Source organism: Malaclemys terrapin, chromosome 12 (assembly GCF_027887155.1).
Source record: "Malaclemys terrapin pileata isolate rMalTer1 chromosome 12, rMalTer1.hap1, whole genome shotgun sequence".
NCBI classification, from domain to species: domain Eukaryota; kingdom Metazoa; phylum Chordata; order Testudines; family Emydidae; genus Malaclemys; species Malaclemys terrapin.
Genome location: NC_071516.1, coordinates 3,817,688 through 3,830,966, shown reverse-complemented (window position 1 = coordinate 3,830,966; position 13,279 = coordinate 3,817,688). Strand labels below are relative to the sequence as shown.

Genomic DNA, 13,279 nt, shown 5'->3' with positions numbered 1-13,279 from the left:
TTCACATGCTCTCACCCATCACAACCCCTCTTGGAAAGGTAAATCCCAGAACTTAATTCTTCACTAACAGAGCAGGACAAGAACACAAACTTTCTATAGCACTCCAACTGTACGGTCAACTAATACCTCTGAGTTTCGCCAAGGATTGTAACGAACTTCAGCATTAGCAGTTACATGCCTTAAAGCCAAGATACGGTCACTTACATATATGAGCTGTGCACAATTTCACTGTTGCGTTCTTACCTGCATGTGGTTACTTTCCTGTCTCTTAACTTCAGGGTTAATACAAAGCTGCTCTCTGGAGCCCAAAACACACATCTTTGGCCTATTTAAACAAAACACATAAATAGCTGATATTAAAAAAAGGAGGAGGGGACAAGAGAGAGAAAAAACAGACTTTTGAACACATGTTGCTAGCTTGAGTCAAGTATTTCAAATGTGAAAGTTGGCTGCGAAGAATAAAAGTGGGTGTCAGAAATTTGGGAATCTCAAGGCTTTTCAACAGCTACATTTCTCATCTATAACATCACAATTTTTTTTGTAGCAGCAATAAATTCTCAATCTTAAATATGCATTAATGAAATTATTTTGATGGGGGCAGGGAGTAATCAATAGCAGCTTTAGTCAACTCTCTCAAAAAGCACCCCCCATAAAATCTAGATCCCGTTATAATACCACACCTAATTACCACAGACCTAAAAAAGAACCCACTCACACCAGAATCTATTTTTGAGATAGCAGGGAGATTGGATTAATGATAATTTACTGCAGAAGTTGTGGCTGAAGGCAAGCATTCAAAATAGCTTTGTTAATTGAAAAGATATACAGATACGCAAATGACTACTAACTGAAAAATTACAAAAAACAGAACCATGGAGCTACATGAAACAGCACCATTGGCAGGAATACAAGCAAAATATTCTATTAACCCAGATAAACTGAAAAATCCATCTCTCCCTGAAGAAAAATAGGAAGCACATTTCTTTTCATACACAAAAAAATTTACAGGCTTGACTGGAAAACCACACTTTTTCAAAGGAACTTTTGAAGTAAAGGGGATTATATACAGGAAACTTTGGGATAGGAGCGAAAAAAGGAAGAAGAATGGGAAGCACAATCCTCAGCATGGGGAAAAGCTACACAGTGAGTCAGAGAAGTTCAGTTTCCATCCATCTGCATTATGAGAATTGCATTCCAAGGGATACATCATCAGATATGTAGTCATCCCAACACAATTCAAATAATCCCTGAAATGACTGGGTTTCTACCCTTTTACTCTGACTGAAAAGCATTTTCTTAATGTGTATTTACCTGTAGACAGTACTCTTTAACTCACTGATGACCTGAGTAAGCTGAGAATGGGTTCTGGAGGCATAAATTATTTTAGGAACATCAGTGTAATAAGCTGCCAAAGGGAGAAAAAAAGAAAAAAAATTATTAGCGCTAAACAGAAGGAAGAGCTAAAGATATCATTAGCCTGCTTTCCCCAGCTGGTGCTATGGTAACAGTGTGGCTTATGGAGACAGCAAGGAATTTTACAATCCAACTATTCACCTACAGGAGATGAGCTAAGTGGATATTTTGTCTGCCCTGTAGCAAGGAGAAAGGTTAAGTGAGACATCTTTAGATTTACATCAGTAAAAGGTAAGTGTGAAATAATGCTTTAGCTGCTAAATAATACCATTCTGACATTCACAGGTACATGACAAGGATAAAAGAAATACTAATCATCCCCTATAATTCCTTCAAGGTTCCCAACCAAGTATAACAGTCAAAGCCTGCTTGCTGGGACATTTACCTGGGATTTCAGCATCACCCCAGGACGACATGGGTCTGTCAGGAAAGAGTTCCACTCCATTCATTCGCTGTGCAATTTTCCGTGCCGAGATGGTATCTTTAAAATGCTCCTGCCAAGCCAGAGTGGTACAGAGGAGGCACAGGGTCTTCCCTGTACCCGTGGGACTCTCCAAAATGCCATTCACCTTCTTAATGTTGGGGGAGAAGGGAGGAAAATTTGGGGACAACTCAGAAATTTGCCTAGCATTGATCACCTTATAGTACAGTATTTTCCCAGGAAAAGAATAATCACATCACTGTACAGATTTATGTAGCATGATATACCTATATACTAGAAACACATATGTACATGCTTATAAACCTGTAAAAGCTGCCACATAGAGGTACAACCTGTAAGAGCCTTTACCCAAGTCAAGTATCAGAGGGGTAGCTGTGTTAGTCTGTATCCACAAAAACAACGAGGAGTCCGATGGCACTTTAAAGATTAACAGATTTATTTGGGCATAAGCTTTCGTGGGTAAAAAAAGAAAAAAAAAAAAAACACTTCTTCAGATCCACTTTGTGGGTAAAAAACACTTCTTCAAAAAAACACTATTTCAACCTAAAACACAGATTCACGGATTATTTTATCCTTTAATTAGCACAGAAATTCTCCATACTTTGCTTAACACATGACAAATTTTAGGTTAAAATAAAGGAAATTATAAGCTGCTGCCTTAGGCTAAAATTGGAAAGGATTACGAAACTGTTGATGGTGACTGATTTGCTAAGCAAGTTAGTAGTTTAAACATACACTCCACATCACAAGATTGAATCACGCAGTATAGATGGTTTACACCAGGAATAGAACTGTGCCCATGACCTGTTTTTAAATATCTTATGTCTGTAGACCAGACATTACAGAATGCAATTTGTTTTAAAACTTTTATGCCTAGGTTATGCATTGACCAGGGCAAATTATGTCTAAACACTATTAAGAAAGGCCATTCATAAAACAAGTTTAAAATGATATCTGCTTTTACATTCCAACATCAGTGGGGGTCTACTGAGCAACTAACATTGCAGCTGTGGTAGGCTGAATTCTGAAGTGTCATGGAGAGTAAAACTTCTCTTCTTCCACAAAAGAGCTCAGGTCTTGGATAGGGTGGAACAAAGAACATGAATCTCAGAAAAACTACTTTAGGCACTCCAGGCAAAGAATAATCAGTATTTTGGAAAGTGTTTCCTTATTTGTTTGACATTCACTAAGACTATATTGCAGAAATGCCAAGTAGATAATACCATAAGTACACCATCATTTTTTTAAATTAAGGACAGATTGCATGAACATAAGGACTACTTATTTAGTTTTCTTTTTCCAAGTTTCGGAGAGAGGGAAGAAAAAACCTACCTACATTTCTGCCAAAAGATTTAACGCTATAACATTTCTGGCATTGTTTTTTTTTTAATTGCATGCTAAAAAATATGTACAATTAAAAATAAAGTCCCGTGAGTGGAAAGCAGAGAGTATATGGACAAGAAAGGAGAAAAACTAGCTATTTTTTTCATTAGTAGTTTAAATTGTGAGAGTCTCCTTTCGCAGTTTGCAAACCAGATAACTAGGGCCCTACCAAATTAACAATTCACTTTGGTCAATTTCACAGCCATGGGGGGGGTCTTAAAATTGGTCAATTTCATGATTTCAGATGTTTACATCTGAAATTTCAGGTGTTGTAACTGGGGGGGGGTCCTGATCCAAAAGGGGATCGGGGGGGGTTCTAAAGCTCTTGAAGGGGGGGGTTACAGGATTGCCATACTCACTTCCATGCTACCTTCAGACCCCAGCTCTGAAAGCAGCAGCTGCCGTTTCCTGCAGCTAGAGAAGGTTCCCAGAAGTGGAGGTAGGTCCAATCTCCCCAGTGTTGCTGGGAGCACCCCAGATAGAGCCAGTGGTGGATTAATGCATGGGCCCATAGTTTGGGGGGAGGGCAGAGAAGCAGTCCCAAGCCACAGGGGATGAGGGCAGGAGCTGGAGCTGCGGGGGTGGGGGGTGACAGCACCCAACCCAGATTCCTGATCCCAGGTTGAAGCTGCAGGGGGAGAGAGGCAGCACACTGTGCAGGACCCATGGGGGAGAGGGAGCGGAAGCCCCAGAGCTCAGGCACTTTGAGCCCGGGCAAGAGCCGTGGGGGCCAGGAGACTGGAGTCCAGCTCTGGAGCTGCTGCAGCGCAGAAGTGAGGGTGTATCACCCTCACTTCTGTGCTGCCTGTGGAGGTGGGTCTGATCTCTCCCCATAATAGCCGTGCAGGGAAAGGGCAGGTCCAGTCCCTCCCCAGCCCGGCTGATTTCAGGGAGTTCAAATTTCACAGGAGAGGGCTTATTTCGCGGTCTGCGACATGTTTTTCATGGCCATGAAATTGGTAGGGCCCTACAGATAACCTTTTACATTAACTGCATTCTAGCTTCTACAAACTCCGATTTCTGATAAAGACAAGAATTAAAATTCCACAGTAAATCACCAGGGAAAAGGTTACTGCACAGCCTCTTTCTTAAAAACCATTTTAATATTTTTTTCACATTACAAAAACCATTTACCCGCCATGCTATACAAACAGCCTTTAAATGTTACAATACCTTCAAAACATCTGAGACGCTAGTCGATTCATTTTCATGTTCGTTTCACTTAAAACAACCAAACTGATTTTTTATTTTTTTTTTAAATAAATAAAAGGGCTTGCTCTTCGGCTCGGACCTGGCCCCCTATGGCAGAGACATCCTAACAGTTATGAACCTCTTTCCTCCCCACCCCCGCCAAAAAATAAATATCTACATTATAAATTTCACCCTCTTGAGATACCGAGTTATATCATGGCCTGGTACTGCTTGTGGGCAGAATCAAATTGTGTTGTAAACACAAAACAGAACCCTGGGCCAAAGCCCTATAAAGAGCAGACTCTGTAACATGATTATAATTCAACCTGATCACAGGTAAAACCCTGTCAGTTGACACAGTAAAATCTGCATTGTAGGTAGAAGGAATTATTTTGGAAACACTGACACTCCAAATCCTAAATTGCCCTTCCCACCCATTCCCCAATACGAATGGATCCCAAAGGAGTCCGCCTGACCAGTGCTGGAAATTTACTGTAACCTCTCCCAGTGCTTACCTTCTGGAGGCACTCAAGCACTTTAATCATGTATTCCTCCTGACATCTGTATGGTTGAAAAGGAAAGTCCACTGCGATGCCATTTAATGTTATCTTGGGCATACTTTATCTTACACACTGAAAGCACAGAAACCAAGAGCATGCTTCATCATGTATAATTTACAGCACACAACAAGAAGCATATATGCTAAATATGTACATACGGCAACTTCTCATTAAAATCCATTGAAATTACACTTACATGGTAGATGACAGTATTGTCATTTCATTTTTAGGCAACAATATTGCCAGCAAATTACTACTTACAACAGCTACAAAGTTCACAAGGATTTAGGGCCCAATTCTGCAAAGATCTAAGCACACTCTTGTAAGTAGTCCAATGCATGCAATGCAACTGCTCACAGGAGTAAAGTTATTCACAAACTTCAATCTTTGTAGAATCACACCATTAATGCAGCCACGGAATACGCCAAATTTATTATTCTATTTATATTTGTTAGGGGGCATTTAGTGGAATAGAATGGGCAGTCCATCATTGGAAACCAAATAAATTAATACTGCCAATTTAGAGTTATGTATATCTAAAGCATGGGAGAGGTGCATGTAGTTTAATGTTAAACACAGAGAGTATAAATGACTTGGTCACCTCAAATACTCCCAGTCCTGTCAAGTCTCCCTGCTTTGGGAGAGTCCCTCCTGTCTATTCACTTCAAAGATCTGTTTCTAGAAGAATTTGGCTATTTACATCTCAAACATTTTAAACCTCCTTTTTTTTTTCTTTAAAGTGTCCCTCATTCAAATTGCACAGGCTTCCAGCAGCCTTGCCCAACCAAGTACTGTCCCAAGTTTCATACTTCTGTTGCACTGATTTGATTAAAGCTGTTGGTTTAAATGAGTGCAAAAATCTGCACAGACCCTCTTATGTCACTTTAAGGGTAGCCTCTTTAGGCCTGGCCTACACCTAAAAATGAAATCAACCTAGCTACTTTGCTTAGGGTTGTGAAAAATGTCATGCGCTGTACAACGTAATTAGGTTGACTTAAGTTCCCCCACAGACACAGCTAGATGGAGGGAAGAATTCTTCCAGAGACCTACTTAGTGCCTCTGGGAGAGGTGGATTAACTAGATTGATGGAAAAACCCTTCCATTGATGTAGGAAGTATCTATGCTATGGTGCTGCAGCAGGATAGATACAGCACAGTACAGGGTAGCCACTCACATGTTCCCAGAATACTGGACACTTCAGCACTTCCAGGAACAGCGCGAGTGCGCCTGCCTGTGCGACCTTGGCCCTGCGAGCCGGACCTATCTGACCTTGGAAGCAGAATGCGTACAAGGTCAGGTCGGTGGGGACGAAGTACTGTTCAAAACGCCATTCCCCCAACGGATAGCGACAAAGCCCTGTCTAGTTTTGTCCCAGTAGTGGATAGGGGGCCAACCACCTGAAAAGGGAACGGTCTTGTATAAAATCAGACAAGTGGCCTCCCTAGCACCGTAGCTGTGCCGCTATAGTGTAGTCACTCTAAACCAGGGGTTTTCAACCTTTTTTCATTTGCAGACCCCTAAAAAAGTTCAAATGGAGGTGCAGTGCCCTTTGGACATTTTAGACGTAGTCTGTGGACCCCCTGGGATCCACCCCCCCACAGATTGAAAACCACCGGTAAGGACAGCCTTTGGTAGCCCCCTCAGCCATAGTCCGCACACCCTCAGGGGTCCACCCCCCCCAGGGTGAAACCTTCACCTGACTCCTAGTCAGCTCAGGTTAAACCAGCAAGGGCCACCCGGGAGCTGAGCCACGCAGAGGCGCTGCACTTCAGTTCCAAGGAGGAGCGCGGGTCCCCGGTCTAGACAGGGCCTGAGAAGCCGCCCAGGAAGGGCTGCGGCCGCACACGCGGCCTTCACCCCCCCGCCCCCAGGAGCCCGCCAGAGGCGCAGAGCCGCGGCGGCCTGGCCCCGAGGGGTCCTAATGGGGGCCGGGGGCTGTGATGGGAGCCCGAGGGCGCTGCTCCGCCGGTTACCATGGAAACGCGGCGGAGCGGCCGGGCTAGGATGACGCGGGGAGCCGGAGCCCCAAGGAAGAGGCCAAGCCCGGAGCAATTAGTAAATGGTTCGCGCCGTCCCTCCCTCACCTCCCGCTCCGGCGTTCGCAGGGCCCGCGCCTGGGGCTCACGGGCCCGCCCGCCAGGGGGGCGAGGTCGTGACGCACTTCCGGGGTCCGCCCTCCGCCGTCATGCGGTGCGTCACTTCCGCCGCTTCTGTCCCGCCCGTCCTGCTCTCGCGAGAACAGGCCGCGCGGGGCGGGGCGCTTTACTGAGGGGTCATGAGGAGAGGGATGCGGAGAGGCAAACCCCGCGTAGGGAAGGAAGCGAGCGGCCAGGGCCAGGCCCAGCAGGGGCCTGGTAGAGCGACGCCATTTTGGGGGCGTCCTTGGCTCGCCTCAGGGACAGGACAGGAGCCAAGCGTGTGAATGAAGCCGACCCCTTCCAAGGCGGTTTGGCTCCCCTCAGGCAGCTCCCTGACCAGCCCCAGCTTCGAGCCTTACCTCCGAGGCCCCACCGAAGTTGGCCTTGGCCAGCCTGTGTCTCCCACGCGCGGTCCTGCGTGGGGCGGGGTGGCTGCTCCTGGCCCGCCTCGGGTAGCTGAGTTTTAGGGGTGGCCGTGTGAAGAGTATCAGACCGTGCAGGATCCTTGCTGGCCCGCTTCCAGGTATAGCGCTCTGCCCTCACGGTGAGCGGTGTAGAGTCTGCAGCCAGAACGCTCATGTGATCGCCCGGGGGTCTTGTGTTAGTGGGGAATGGGAACCCCTTTGTTTTCCGCCTACCTTCAGTTCCCTGGCACTCGTTCTTCATCTCTGCACTTGCCCAGGAACTACTGCAGCGGAAGCTCAAAAAACGAGGCGTCCCTGGGGTACCTTAGAGACTAACAAATGGATTTGAGCATAAGCTTTCGTGGGCCAAAACCCGGGTTTTAGGCCACTAAAGCTTATGCTCAAATAAACGTGTTAGTCTCTAAGGGCTGGTCTACATTGGGGGGGATCAATTTAAGATACGCAACTTCAGCTACGAGAATAGCATAGTTGACGTTGACGGCTCTTAGATTGACTTAACCTCGCGTCCTCACGGCGCGGGCTCGACAGCTGCGGCTCCCCCGTCGACTCCGCTTCCGCCTCTCGCCCTGGTGGAGTTCCGGAGTCCATGGGGAGCGCATTCGGGGATCAATTTATCGCGTGTAGATGAGACACGATAAATCGATCCCCGATAGATCGATTACTACCCACCAATCTGGCGGGTAGTGAAGACCTACCCTTTGGTGCCACAAGGACTCCTTGTTCTTTTTGCTGATAGAGACTAACTCGGCGACCACTCTGAAAAGTGGAATCTCAGTTACTCAGACCAAGGGCTTTTCCCAGATGTATATGCTCGTAATGAATTCCTGAGTCCCTTCGGACAAGTGGGTTAGTCTAGGGCAGGGGTAGGCAACCTATGACACGCATGCCGAAGGCAGCACGTGAGCTGATTTTCAGTGGCACTCACAGTGCCTAGGTCCTGTCTGGGGGGCTTTGCATTTTAATTTAATTTTAAATGAAGCTTCTTAAGCATTTTAAAAACCTGATTTACTTTACATACAACAATAGTTTAGTTATATATTATAGACTTATAGAAAGAGACCTAAAAATATTAAAATTATTACTGGCACGCAAAACCTTAAATTAGAGCGAATAAATGAAGACTTGGCACACCACTTCTGAAAGGTTGCTGATGCCTGGTCTAGGGCCAGTAAGATTCTAGTGACTTGTACATGTACATATGTAATAAAAGGAGATGCATGGTTTAATTAGATTCCCAGATTCTTCTATTATATTTCATGTACTCATAGAAGCTAGAGATAGGAAGATAATATGAGCTCATCTAGTACAGCTCCATGTAAATCATCTGGCTAATACTGAGGATGTTTTTGAATTTCCCCATACTACTAGACAGCTATTCTATAGACAAGAAACAGGACATGCTCTCATGTAGAGGTGCCACAAAAACTTACAGATGCCATCCATTTCTAGCCAATCACAGGTGCTACAGAATTTACAGGTGCCCTCAATTTCTAGTCAATCACACAAGATGGTATTGTCTATACAAAAGTACCCTAAATAATGTTTCATCCAATATTTGAAAATATTCTAGATGAAAGCAAACAAGCTGTTAAGCTTGAGTATATTACAAGATCTGACCTCTTTGCTGACAGAGTCAGTAAAATTCTTTTTTCTGGAGGTATTCAACTAGGGGAGATTACAGCTTCGGCTGGCTTTGCCTGGCAAGCTTGTCTTTGCATTGAAGTCATCTGGCCTATTGATTGCCTGAACTTTAGCTATTAAGTTAGTGAGCTACCTATGTACAGTTCACTTTAAGGCTGGGTCTGTACAAATGATTCTCATACAGAAATTAAAAAATCCAATTTCCCAACTTCTGCAGTCATAATAAAACTATACTTAACAGGACATGCTTAATTTATCTGTCCTTAATTTAGCCTTCAGTAACTCAACTTCCGTAATTCAGTCGTCCTTAACAGAGTTTGTATGTTCCATGAAGCAGAGATACTTGGTTTGCAGAGCTAAGCATCTTTAACCGAGGAGTTCTTAAAGAATGCATCATTAGGGTGAATACAGAAAATCTAATGTAGATACACAACATTTTTAATTTTAAATATACCAACCAAACTGTTTCAACTTGCTGTGACTTTTAAGTCTTAATGAGATCTACAAAACATGTAAGATTTAAAATGTCTAGCTTCACCTCTTTTGAGTTTATGGAGCATATAGAAAACAAAACATTCTTTTCCCACCTGTTCCTGCTATCCCTCCCAATGTTCCACTCAAAAGTTGTTCAACTGATTTTGCACAGACTTTCTTGAAAAGATGATCCCTTTGGGGTGAACTCAAGAACACAACATTTCAGCCCCAAACAAATAGGTTTGGGAAAACTCTGAGCTACTACAGAAAATTGTTGGAGGAAGAAGAGTAGTGGAGAGTGAAGGTTAGAATTCAATCTTTATAGTGAGTAGGGGGGGAGAATCCAGTATCACGCTGTATCTCTTTGTAATTATTCTTTGTTATGCAATGAAGAGTAAAATAAACATTCTGTTGAATTGTATTTTATTGTTTGCTACAGTTTACATTAACATAATAGCAGCTACTGCAGTCCTAGCACAAACAGAAATATGAGTCAGCTTATGCTCTTGTTCAGGGGCTGATATTAGCTGGATGCTATCTATCTTGCTGTATAATTATTTCTCTGCAGCATTTACCTTATTTGACCAACTCTGCAGCTTAGCATTGGCAGGTTTATTCTCCCTTCCCCCCCCCCCCTCCATTTTCTTCCAAGAACTGTAAAGGGATGTCTGGGAACAATAAACAACAAACCCTCACAATTTTAAGGGAGATGGATTTGTTTCGCATTATGATGCCCTTCACAAGAGAACTACAGATGTTTATTAAAGCCAAAGCATATCTCCAGGAGATCATAATAATGCAGGAGATTTAAAGAATGGATACTGTTGACTATTTCTCCAAGTCAGAGACTCAGATTTGTGCATTTTAGATGAAGGCTAACAAATAGTATATAGATTTTGCACTATTATATGGAGCTGTACATCTTATTGGCCTAGCTGTGCACACAAGGCTCATTTTAAAATGTATGATACCTATGCCAGCTACACTGCTGGTGCTGGGAGGGGGAGGAGCATATGTGAGGGACAGATTCTTGCTAATCCCCTGAATCATTGCATTCTGCTCCATTTGCCAGCTCCCCTATTTTATCTGTATCATCTCATACTGTATGACTTTGGGTAAGTTTCTTCCTCTGTCTGCCTCAGTTTCTTCATCTGTTCAAAACAATAATAGCACTTATCTATATCACAGGGATTTTGTAATGCTACAGTAATTAAATTTGTAACGTGTTTTAATAACCTCAGAGCCCGTTGTATGTTGTTGGTTTTTTGTGCCAGAAAACAGTTCTGTATTTGTATATGGTGAGTTTAGTGCATTTAAAGTCAACACATGAAAGTTGAAGATGGATCCTTTATCTTATACCAGAGCTTGGGATCTATTTCCTGGGCTATCCATAAGGAATAAACACATTTAGGACTAACATAATAAGGCCACTAACATCCGTAAATAGGAAATAGAGCCCGGTATACTTGCCGTTGTTATATTTATGGGCAACATACCCAGAGGAGACAATATTTCTAAGTGGTTATCCCAGGGAGCAGAAAATCCAAAGACTAGAGTTGCATTCCCAGCTCTGTTCACCATACAAATTTGGGCAAGTCATTTAACTTGTGTGACTCAGTTTCTTATCTGCCAGAATGGCACTTATTTACCTCCACATTAGGAAAAAAGTTGCTTTTTTAGAATGTGTTCACTAACATATGTTAACTCACCAGTGGTAAAATCCTGCCATGGACAAGGTAGTTGTTGTTTTAACATGGTTAAACCTCCCCACACCTTTTTTCACAAGAAAGACAAGGCCCATATAAATTCAAAGTATTTTTTGTTGTTACCTTTAATCCTAACCAATAGGATTAAAAGTAATCACTCACTGTACCACCTTTAAATGGGAAACAAAACCTGGGATAGATCCCTTGAGACATGCATGAAATATATGTCATTGCTGTTAAACTAAGTAGCCATGGTACATCTTCTAATTAGGAAACTGAGCATGAGATACATTTTCTGCAATCTCACATATGCATGATTCAAATAACTGGTCTTTGTACCACTGGCATATAGAAACACGGCGGGAGATGTGTGTAGGAAATATACGCTTAACTCTAAAAATACCATCAAAGCAGGATTCTCGCTCCCAGATTCTCATTCCTGGAATTTAGCTCTTTAGTACAAGAGTGGAGGAACTTCAATAGTTTTCAAGTTTTTTTGTTTTTTTGTTTTTAATCTCTTGAGGGTAATGGTAGAAGGCTAGAGCATAAGTCAGGCCCCTAACAGTCTTTGCATGGCACCCCTGCCAAGTATAAATGAAGCTTTTGAATGTTCCAGGTAGTTATTTCAAATGAGAAGCTCTCAGAAGAACTATGTATTGATTGAAGTTGGTCAACATAAAATAAAAACTTTGACTCCAGGGAAAATAAAAAAACAGGTGCAAGAGAAATACCTCAAAAAATAAAACCTTCAAACGCCGAACGGAGGTTGATGAGTGAGTGGACCATGCAAGATAACATCTTTGGCGAAGCATAGTTACAAGATAAGTCATTTTCCCTTCGCTACAGAGACCATCTGTTCAAGATTCTTGCTCAGTAAGAGTAAGAATCTTGGGATGTGATGAAAATGAGAGCACAGATCAGATTAGCCATAAGGCCAATGCCAATAGTGCGAAGGTAATTTTTTTTTCTTTATAGATAGAAGAGCCGATTAAAAATGCCAGTCACCGTCCTTTTGAAGAGGCATAATGGTTCCCAGGGAAACCATCTTCAAAAGACATCTTTTGTTTGACCACATAATTATTTAATTCCTTGAGATCAAGATGGGTCCAAAGTCCTTTTGTCTTTTTGACTTTCTTTCACACTCAAATTTTAATTAAATAGACCTGTGAAGTAGGTGCGTAAGTAAATATTATCCATTTTTGCAAAAGGGGAAACTGATCCCTTTTCAAAAAAGGGGAAACTAAGGCTGAGAGGATAGGGGATTTGCCCAAGGCTGAACAGTAAATCAGTGCTGGAGTCAGGGCTAGCCCTTAGAAATTCCTGGCTTTCAGTTATGTGCTCAGGCTGTTAAGCAATGCGTCATTTTATTGTTTGCAACCGCTAGATGTAATGGTCCAGATCAGACCACTATCTTCTTTAAACAGGCCCTTAACTCATTTTAGATGTATTTGTCCCTCTCTGAGTCAGATGCTGAATTGGTAACACATTGTAACCTTTACAAGAGAAGGCAGGTTGGAGCATTTCATATTGGATTGGTGTTTATGCAGACTGGGCTACAAGATGAGATGGCGGGTTTTGCCTGCAGCTTGTAGTCTCTTCCTTGAGGTTTGTCATTTGTACAGGCAAGACAATTGGAAGAAGACTCCAAGATGGCCAGAATCCAGGCTTCACTTCACATTTTCACCTGATTGATTTGATGCAGTTCCTCCTCCTGATCCAGATCTTTCATACAACTTGGCCTCATTTTCTTTCCCGTCTGAAGTGCACATGACAGGCACCAAAATGGAATCAGTCAGGATGTCCCAGTTGTTTCTTTTGCCTTTAGGGAGACATTTTCCTGATTTAGTGCTGATGTTGCTATCGCTGGTTTTTCTCTCTCTCTCTCTCTCAGTTGCTAAATACTGCA

The 13,279-nt window shown here is 42.9% G+C and overlaps 1 protein-coding gene across 14 annotated transcripts in view; it reads right to left on the bottom strand.

Annotated features, from left to right (window-relative positions):
* The window catches only part of RTEL1 (regulator of telomere elongation helicase 1), a 106,271-nt gene extending 99,125 nt beyond the window's left edge, over positions 1-7,146 (bottom strand). For 10 of the 14 annotated variants that reach the window (XR_008446750.1, XM_054045005.1, XM_054044997.1 and 7 more), the window contains exons 1-5: positions 7,074-7,146; positions 4,945-5,061; positions 1,799-1,985; positions 1,312-1,405; positions 244-325 (exon numbers count right to left, since the gene is read on the bottom strand). Coding sequence is in view for 13 of the 14 variants with exons in the window: in XM_054045005.1 (XP_053900980.1) it covers positions 244-325; positions 1,312-1,405; positions 1,799-1,985; positions 4,945-5,046 (465 nt within the window). In the remaining variant the exon portion in view is untranslated. Of the gene's footprint in view, positions 1-243; positions 326-1,311; positions 1,406-1,798; positions 1,986-4,411; positions 4,538-4,944; positions 5,062-6,163; positions 6,233-6,685; positions 6,774-6,962; positions 6,980-7,073 lie in introns of those variants that run through there. The other 4 variants (XM_054044996.1, XM_054044995.1, XM_054044994.1 and 1 more) reach the window with 4 other exon arrangements.
* Positions 7,147-13,279: the final 6,133 nt, after the last annotated feature.